We start from the raw sequence: 10093 nt of genomic DNA, 5'->3' as shown, positions 1-10093 counted from the left end.
AGTGGCCATGATGACTGTTCTCCCACATAGTTACCAAGAACTAGTAGGTTAAGGGCACTGAACAAAATTCCTTTTAGGTAAAGTTTCTCTGGAGATTTTAAACACAAAGAAAACCAAGACCAGACAAACCAGAAAACCAGGGTGATATTTTAGGCTCTTCCACTCTATATAAATCCCCAAATCTAAGGAGCCTTACTTAGTACTACCTCTTAATCCCAATCCACAGGAAATCTTGAAATTACCCAGAATTTTAATTTTGTTTTCAATGAAAAAACTCTTAATTTCATATTTTTCATACCACTTTTTTCTTTTTTATTTAAAATATTATAACCAATTAACATACTAGGTAACAATGTTTACATTCCAGTGGTGCATGTTTAATGACTAGGGCATGAATGATTAAAAACCACAATAATTATCTCAGCATTCCCTACAAAGTGCCCCATTTTGTTTTGTCTAGAGGAGAAGGAGAGGGAATGGAAGACAGGGAAGGAACAGGAATGAGGAAGGAATGGTATCCTAGAGGGAGAAAAGCAAATGTCAATTATCTTATGTAGGTTTCCAGGTTTTAAAACCCGTTGAACAGGATAAACTGTAATGAGAAAATAGATGTCACAGTCCAGGTAGACAGCTAGTTCAGTTTAACTTCATCATTCAGCTAAAAGATTAAGAGCTTCTCAAAAATATACCAAATATCGGGCCTACAAAAGTAATTTATTTCTTCGTAAAATTTACTAAGATTTATTCCTTTTGTAAAATGTAAAGAATGGACTGGTATCACGAGCAGGTTTCTACTTATAAAAACAGACAATAATAATGTCCAACGAACACATCTAACACAATTTTCGAAGATATACAGTGAAAGATTTTCTATGTGAGTCTCTCTTACTGATGATGCAAGGTATATATTTTACACACTTATTGGTATTGTGTCGACATTGGCTATAAAGTATTTAACACACATTTATAATTCACACTCAGTAAAGAGCTTACATTAAGGGCAATAGCTTACTTGGGAAAGCATAGAAAATTAGTGTGAGGTAGTTCAATAAAAACCTAGTTTAATTTGTAAGTTATTGTGAGAATAGAACATTTGTGCAAAACTAATCCACAGGTAATATTTCTCAGAAGTTTCAGGAACGAAGAGAATCTAAACTAGAAATGACCAGAAATTGCTACTCTTACAAGACTCTCCTTAGGAGCACTTAACTAAGAGCAGTTAGTTTGAAATTAATTAGGACTTTTGTTTTCCTTGAGTTTTCTAATCGTACCCCAAACTATACATTTCTGCTTCAATGCCCTTTACCTCTTCATCTTTCTTGCTATTAAGGAAAAATCAGTTTCCTCTGATTCAGGAAAAACCCAAGAGAGATCATAGAAATACAATGTACACTAACATGTAAAGGATATGGAGGCAACATTTCAGAGGGCTGCTAATGACAGAACAGTGGTGTTTGGTTTTTCTACTGAGAAGAGAAGTTTACTGGGGTCATGGGGCTTCATGCATTCACACTACAGCTAATGTGTGACTAAAGAACACTCACAAACAAACTACAACAGTATTTTTGAAAATAGACTATGTCTTTACCTCAAAATGTTGTGCAGGCTTGTGCCTAGGCAACACTGAGCAGGTATGTCTTCATATGTATAGCACATACTGGCCCACAGTATAAATCAAGTCTTATCTGTAACCCCAAAAACAGTTTTACTTGCCCACTGCTGATCTATCAGACACTGATGTCCTCTTCAGCCTCATCTTTTTAGACAAAACAGCAGGATTAACATGGAAGAGAATAATGAAAGGGCTTACAGGAAAGTTTGCTGCTTTGCATACCATCAAGCTTCTCTGTACTATGAAGGGGGCTGTGTTGGTAGCCCCCTCATTTGAAAGGCTGGCATTTCTCTTAGAAGTCTGGTGTAAAGCACTGTGCCTTGAACCAACCTGGAAGAGTGTATACCAGGAACGATCAACAGCCAAGGGTGTGTGACAAAATGAGAACTGTTCAGCAAACAGTATGAAGAGTTGAGATGCTCTATTTATGTATATTATAATTAAGCAATCCCAACAACACAATCATTTTACAAATGGTCAGTATACATTAGTAACAGAGTAGTAACCAGGAAGAACTGTGTAGAAAGAATTAGTGTCTCTTTCCTCCAAAGCTGAATAATAAAATAATATAAAGTTGTATAATAAATCTTAGTCAAAATAATTTTCTGACAGTAAGATCTGGGTATAACATATAATGTTGAAAAACCAAAGTTATAAGAGAAGCAAGGTGGCTTTACATAAGTACTGCTTGACAGAAATCTTACTTGTAATTTCTCTTAAAAAAAAAATCACACACAAATGTTTAAGATATTTTAAAGGTTCAAAAAGCTTGTGAAATAAAAAGAACCAGTACATCTTTAGCTTAACAGATTTAAGAAACAAGGGAAAGTTGCATTTAGATATTGCATTTTAAAAACCTAGGGCACGCAACACTTAACAGACTTTCTTTTCAGGATAGAATTTGTTAAGTATTTTAGTTTACATTAAGAATTAATTCTACATTAAGAATTCCTTTTCTCTGAATCAACTGAAACATGCTGGTTGGCAAGGAGGAGCTGGCATTTACAACAAATGATACAAGAAGAACACCTGGTTTTCCTTTCTTAATCAAGTTCTCTAACAACAGAGATGGCTTACTACTATCAAACAGAAAATATGGGAAACTTCTGAAAGCATGTCGATTGTTAAAGTGCAACAGTGAAATAATCTATCCTAGGGAAAATAAAGCTGATTAACTGCCAAATACAAACTAAGTACACACTCATGCTCAAATTTCTGCTAAAAATCGTAAATCCAATTCTGTTTCTATACTTCAAGAGGTGTTATAGTCTCAAAATTCTAATTTGCTTAATAAAATTAATGCACCATGTTGTATGAATAGAAAAGGGATTGATAAAAAGGCTGACATCTTCAAGAAGCTAGAAATCATGACTTGAAACCATCAAAAAGAAACCTGTTATTTCAAAGCATAGAAAAAGGCTAATGTATTTTAATCCTAAATATTGCACATTAACAATAACCTAAAATACCTAACTCAAAAGGAATCTTGCACTACATATACGAACAACATGCCAAGCGAACTTTCAGACACTGCATATTGAGATGTGCCAGTTCTGGCTCCTATTGGTCATGAATTCCCACGGGCTTTCTGCCTAGAACCTTGACACTTACTTAAGTATCCATTTGCCAGTTCATTATGTGAAATCCTTCTTGTTTCAAAAATAACAAAAGGTGCCGGGGGGCAATACAGAGAACTTGTATTTCAGAGATTATGAAACTTCAGTGACATTTCCTTAAGAAAAATTCAGTTGTGGAGAAAGAATTCTGCAGGTATAAAATGTAAACAGTTAACATACACTTGTCAGGAGCAGCGCCATTCTTACACTACTCAACATCCACATAGCATGTTTTATTGAAAATCAGGTATAAAAAAACAAAGACTCAGACTAAATAACCACCACTTATGCCTGCTCTGCTCAATGTGAAGAAACAGTCCTTAGAAAATGATATCCTATATATGGCTGTGTGCTACTATTTTCAGATGAACGGTAGGTATATTGCTCATTTGATACATCACCTCCAGAATTGAAGTAGGCTTTGGAACCTCCCAACAGTTAGTATAAATATGATTATGCTACAGGTAGAATCAAATGGCCAGAAAACACCTTGAGAATTGGTGCTCAACTGACTGACACTGTGAAAGGAAACCAGAAAGGTCCAAGGTCTGAGGGCCTGAGGCTGCAGGAAAGGGAAAGACCAGACTCAAGACCACTGCTGGGACCTACAGCCTGAGATTAACTCAGTGTATACAAAAACAGGCTCATAGCTAGTAGAAGTGAACCATCTGTTTATTTGCATTGAAATGTATTATTCATGAAGTATCCTCTTGACTTTATGTGATCATAAGCTTTGAGCATGCCACAGATTTGCAGAAAATACCATATTCTTTGAACTTTACTTTTGTTGTGTGCGGTTCGGGAATAAGACGGTGGTAGTAGACGCCCAGCATCTTTGAAGACATGCTCTGAGTTATACTGCCATTTAGATGATGGGGCCTTTGCCAAAAAACAATGTAGGATACCTACCAATTGTTGTAATTAAATTAGGATTGGCAAGTAGCAAATATTGGAGGTTTTTTAATGCGTTCATCATTTACAGTAGTTATTCCTGAATACAACTGGCTACAGGTTATTTTCCCTCACTCCTCTGGGGTTATTTCATTGATAAGCACATAACCCTGAAGGATAGCATCATGAACAAAACATCTGAAATAAAATTCTAATAAAAAAAAACTATAAAAATCTTAAATAATTCATGATATAGGCAAGTCACCACATAATAGTTGTTTTGATAAACAAAATTTTACAAATTCAGTAAAAAAAAAAAATCAGCAGCATAAGATAAAGCAAATATGCAAAAATTTTAAACCATGATAAAATAATTAGGTTTACATTATACAGTTAATTACAGCAAAATACAATACAGTTTTGTTGCTGTTTTAAAACACAACTTAAGTTTTAAATTACATCACTTGAAATTAAAAAAAATAAACTACTTTACTACAAAATGAATTCTACATTTTTGAAAAATCACTCAAAAATAAGACCACTGAATTGTTTTCAAAGTAGTTCTATCAATGACTAAATGACTCCCCATCCCCCCACCCCCCAAAGGCCCAAGTAGTCATCTACAGCAGCCCAGAGGTCCAGCTGATGCTTCTAGACTGCTGTCTGTATCTGAGGCCAAAGTCGGATCTGTTGACATTGAAGACACATCATTGACAGACGATGATGACGATGGATGCTGAGAGCCATTGATCACTGCTGCACCTGTGCTATGAGAAACAAAACAGCAAATCAGTTGCAGACAGAGTTGTACACTGAGCTACCTATACTGTACTGGCTACCTCTAGTGGTCAGTGGTCAATACCTTTTTTTCTCTTGGCTTTGAAAAGGCTCATCAGGTTGTGCGTGAATAATACTGGTAATACATGCAAAAGTGTCTGTACTGCATTTTGTCAGAGATCTCAAAGAGATACATGACCCAGAAAGTTAAAAACTACTGCCTTAATAAAAATGACTTATGTTATCTTCTCACTGTAGACTTCAAACAGTATTCTGGTACTTTTTTTTTTTTTTTAAGATTTTATTTATTTGAGAGAGAGAGTGAGAGAGAGCATGAGAGGGAGAAGGGCCAGAGGGAGTGGAACAAGTAGACTCCCTGCTGAGCAGGGAGCCCAACTTGGGGCTCCATCCCAGGACCCTGACTTCAAATCCCAGGCTGAAGTCAAAGTCAAGACACTAATCCTACTGAATCACACAGGTGCCCCCTAGTCATCTTGTTTTAAAGCAAAAGCCAAGACAAAGGCTAAAATCATTTTAAAAGAAAGGGCCCTTTAGTTTAATTGTCCTGTTTTCTGTGAGGTTACATGACTTGGCAGGATCACTAAAATGCCTTAGGTAAACTCAAGTCTTGTTACTTTTACTCCAATACGTACTTGACAAGAGCAAATATGGATTTTTTAAACAGATAAAGTAGGAGAAGATGGTTTCCTTTACTGAAAGTATAGCTAACAAGCATCTCCTGAATTAGGAAAAAAAAAAAAAAGTAACAGGAATATATAACCAATAGAGAAGTCCTTTCAAGGGGGCTGGGTTAGGAATAGGAGGGAATGTGGGGCGGGGGGAATATGTTAAAAGCGATTTATGTTCTAAGTGAGTACCTTTTTTTTTTTTTGGGTAAGTACTTCTCAAGTATGGGATCACTAAATAAGGGTCAGCGCAAATCTGAGTTTATTAAATAATGAAAGTTATACTGTAGTTCTTTAGAACATGTTTATGGAATAAAAGCAATGGTTTCCAAATTGAGAAGTAAGAATTTCTAGGGCTGCATTTGAGGCACTCAAAGATGCTAAAAACAAAGCCAGTGGAAATCTACTGCTCCAGAACCCAGCATTTGTGTTTGAAATTATACTACTATTTTAATGATGAACAACAGAATACTTTATCCTTTGAGAGCTTGTCTTCAAATGCAACAAGGAAATAGCCAGGGGCTTGGGAATAGGCAAATCTTTAGGATGCCGGGGAGGGGGCTGGGAAACAGAAAATGGAAACATTAGGGACAGAGCAAGTGACACAAGGTCAAATGAACTAAAAAGCACACTGAGTATACTTCAGGTGTGACCCTCTACTTCAAATTCCATCCATAGGACACTACAGAATGTGCCTGTTCTGACTGAAGAGTTCACAATACAATGACTAGCTTCTAAGACTGGTAGTGAAATATTCAAATATTCAAATATACATTTTCATGCCTCTTTTCTTAATCCAAATTTTATTCAAACTTCTTAATCTGATAAAAATTAACTTTTATTTATTTTATTTTTAAAATTATTTTTAAAGTAATCTCTATCCCCAATGTGGGGCTTAAATTTACAACCCTGAGATCAAAAGACGCATGCCCTACCAAAGTGAGCCAGCTAGGTACCCCAAAAACTAACTTCTAAATGCATTAAGTGGTTAATTTTTATCTGAAAACCAAATTATCTATGAAAAGAAAAGTACTTGTTTTTTTTCCCCGAACTTTAAAGCCATCAAGTAAATTCTCAAATATTTGAATGGCAATAATAGGAAAAATGGTTAATTTCAGGTAGCTGGGTCATTTCCCTCTCAAGTAAGTCTCTACACCCTCAAAGGCAAGCAAACTCACTGCAGTATTATCCAAACCAAAATAAAAACAGTAAAGTGGGAAAAATAATATATTTCATTTTATTTATGTATTTGATTTTTAAACATTTTATTTATTTGACAGAGAGAGAGAGAGCAAGACAGGGATCAAAAGCTGGGGGAGTGGGAGAGGGAGAAGTAGGCTTCCTGATGAGCAGGGAGCCCGATGCAGGCAGGACCCTGGGATCCTGACTTGAGCAGGCAGATTTTAACCCCTGAGCCACCCAGGCACTGTTCATTTTTAAAAATCAAGTTGAAATGGCAATGTGATTCTTTGATATTCTAATTTGTCAAACACTTTCTTCTGTTTTTACATATAATCAACTGAATATTTTTATTACAGCTTGATTCACTAACAGTTTTCTCTGCACCCTATAACTGAGAATACATAAATGTCTAGAAACCTATAGTCCTGTCCTTTCCACTTATTTTATAACCACAATCCAGTGTCAAGAACCAATTTCTTTAAATAAATTAAGAACAGATACAACTGCTCTATCTCATGAAATTAAGTTTATTCAAACATTCAACACTTCAGATATACCACTCATTGGGATAGGATTCTGAAGTATAAAAGTCTCCAAATAATGGACTTTTCAAAACCCACTTGAATCTCCAACATGAATAATTTACTTATGCTACTACTATACATCAATACAATGCCAATTAATTTTGCTATTAAAGCATTTATAAATAGCTTTTGTTACAACTATATTGTAGGTAAAAGCTGTCAAAATTAATTTATATTTTCAATAGAATCTATATTATAATTTGGAAAACTCAATCCTGATCAAAGATTTAAAAAAATAATTTAAAACCCATAAATAAAACAAAAAATGTTATAAAAAGCCACAGAAATTATTTAAACAAATGTTTACAGTACAGCAGAATGGGCATTTGAAAATATAGTTAAAAACTGTACCCCTAGGATCTTTTTTTTTTTTTTTAATGTAGAAGAGTTTTAGAGGGATGATTAAAATGTTATTGTTTTACTCAAATTCAAGACTATCTGTCAAATACTACTTGGCCTTCAAGGTTCAATTCAAATTTCATCTCTTTCTAAAGCTGCCCTAATGTCTGTAGCCAAGGGTCTGCTGTCAGCCAAAGACCATATGAGATGCTGGAAAAATCATGCCTTCTGAAGTTACTGGTAAACATGGCTTCAAGTAGTAGCTTTTTTTTTTTTACATATTTGTAATTTTATATTCATTTACTTTTTCTGAACTTTAGTTTCCTCATCTGTAAAATGTGCACAATAATCCTTTCCCTGAGGCCTTAGGTAAGGTTTGAATGAAATAAAGTACATAAACCACCAGTGCCTACCGTTTAACTTTTCCCCCAATGCTTTATGCTTTCATAAGTGTTCACTCCTGCAAACCAATTTTCTTCTTAGATATGGAACAATTTTTTTTTTTTTCAAGATTTTATTTGAGAGAGAGAGCATCAGAGAGGGAAGGTCAGAGGAAGAAGCAGACTCCCTGCTGAGCTGGGAGCCAAAAGCAGCAGTACTCCACCTGGGATTCCAGGATCACGATCTGAGCCAAAGGCAGTCGCTTTACCAACTGAGCCACCAAGGCACCCTATGGAATGATTTCTAATGGCAGTTTTACTGTTACTGCCTTAATTTAGCAAATCAAAAATACCAAAATGAGAAAGATGGTAACTTAGTATCACATGTACCAGATTCTTCAATGAAACCTCAGTTCATCCAAAGTAAAGACTATTAAAATCCTGGTAAGTATACTGAATTGTGAAAAAACTCTTCTTTAAAGAGAACAATGCCAATAGAAAAAGGTTTTAAATTCCTCTTCTTGGGCGCCTGGGTGGCTCAGTGGGTTAAAGCCTCTGCCTTCGGCTCAGGTCATGATCCCAGGGTCCTGGGATCGAGCCCCGCATCGGGCTCTCTGCTCAGCAGGGAGCCTGCTTCCTCCTCTCTCTCTGCCTGCCTCTCTGCCTACTTGTGATCTCTGTCTGTCAAATAAATAAATAAAATATAAAAAAAAAAATAAATTCCTCTTCTTTAGTGGAATGTCAGTATTATAGAAAAGATGTACATTTTATGAAATCAGTTACCAATATGTTAGTATGATGTATTGGTATAACATACCAGTGCTATAACATACCAGTGCTTGGTATTACGTACTAGTGCTTTCAGATTTAACTACCCAAATTGTATTCCCTATACTTCTTAAAGTTTGAACAAGAACAGTGGTAGAAATGGGGAAAACTGAAGGATTCATGCAACTGAAGATTACAACAGAAGAAGTAAACTGCAACCTTAACCAAGCTTATATTGTAACCAACCTAAAGGAGAGGGCTGTCCCCTTATAACTCCATTCTTGGTTCTCTCCTCCAAGTCCATAACTTCTTTGTATATCAACTCTGAAAAAGAAGTGAATAAAGACAAACTTTTCAAAGTCTGAGAGCCAACCTCAGATACTTATGTTTTAAGTAAAACATTTTTACACACATTAACTATAACAGTGTTCTTTCAATGGCAAAGAGTCCCTTAAGTGTCAGTATAAGATTCAAAGGTATTAGTAATAATTCCTTGATCCAGAACTGTGAACTATACTAAAAGAAACAAAATCTCTGCTATAACTAATGTTTCTGAAGTTGGATTAAGGATAGCACTGGGGTTAGAAGCCTTATCTTTTTTTACTCCACCAGCATTTTGTACTATACCATATCATCCTACACATCATACTACAAATGCTCAATTCTGTGAGGCTTTGAATCATGTTTTTCTTATTCACATCTATTTCCTGAGCTGTGGCATAGTACATTAGGTGCTTATCTAGATATCTGTTAAAAGATTTAAATGTGAGCATGTATGGAAGTTTATTCAATCAGAATGGAATATAAATACATTTTTATTTTTTAAAAAAGCAGGTAGCTATCCTCCAAATCCTTTTGATTTGAAGCATGACATGCTATCACAGTCAAGAAGATTTCTCCATGGAAATCTATTGTTTTTTTTTAAAACTAGACTTCTGTACTTCTTACTACTCCGACTGAAGAGATAGCAGATGCTGTCCTGAGGCTATATGTGCCTCCTGCCCTGTGTTCTTCTATGTCAAGTATGATGCACCTTGGGAGTCTGAATGTATACTTCAGAAGAACCTTCTAGTGGATGTTACATCACCATTATTCATCTTCTTTGGGTCATGGAATCCTGTGAGAAGTGCTTAAGAGCAATGAACCCTCTTCTAAGAAAAATGTACAAGCAGAACATGTTCAAAGAACTTGAAGGCATTTAATTTCTTAAATTAAACTGATAAAGAATCTAATTATAAAGTAAAATAAGTGGACATAT

At 35.3% G+C, this 10093-nt stretch overlaps 1 protein-coding gene across 31 annotated transcripts in view; it reads right to left on the bottom strand.

Annotated features, from left to right (window-relative positions):
- Positions 1-288: 288 nt before the first annotated feature.
- Positions 289-10093, bottom strand: part of MAPK8 (mitogen-activated protein kinase 8) — a 103368-nt gene continuing 93563 nt past the window's right edge. For 16 of the 31 annotated variants that reach the window (XM_082719919.1, XM_082719916.1, XM_082719901.1 and 13 more), the window contains 2 exons: positions 9082-9159; positions 289-4881 (listed from right to left, as the gene is read on the bottom strand). In XM_082719919.1, the coding sequence (XP_082576045.1) occupies positions 4736-4881; positions 9082-9159 (224 nt within the window). In that variant the 3' untranslated portion in view covers positions 289-4735. Of the gene's footprint in view, positions 4887-9081; positions 9160-10093 lie in introns of all 31 variants that reach the window. The other 15 variants (XM_082719903.1, XM_082719902.1, XM_082719912.1 and 12 more) reach the window with 1 other exon arrangement.

This window comes from Mustela nivalis (genome assembly GCF_964662115.1).
Source record: "Mustela nivalis genome assembly, chromosome: 2".
In the NCBI taxonomy this organism is placed as follows: Eukaryota; Metazoa; Chordata; class Mammalia; order Carnivora; family Mustelidae; genus Mustela; species Mustela nivalis.
This window is presented reverse-complemented; position numbering and strand designations above follow the sequence as displayed.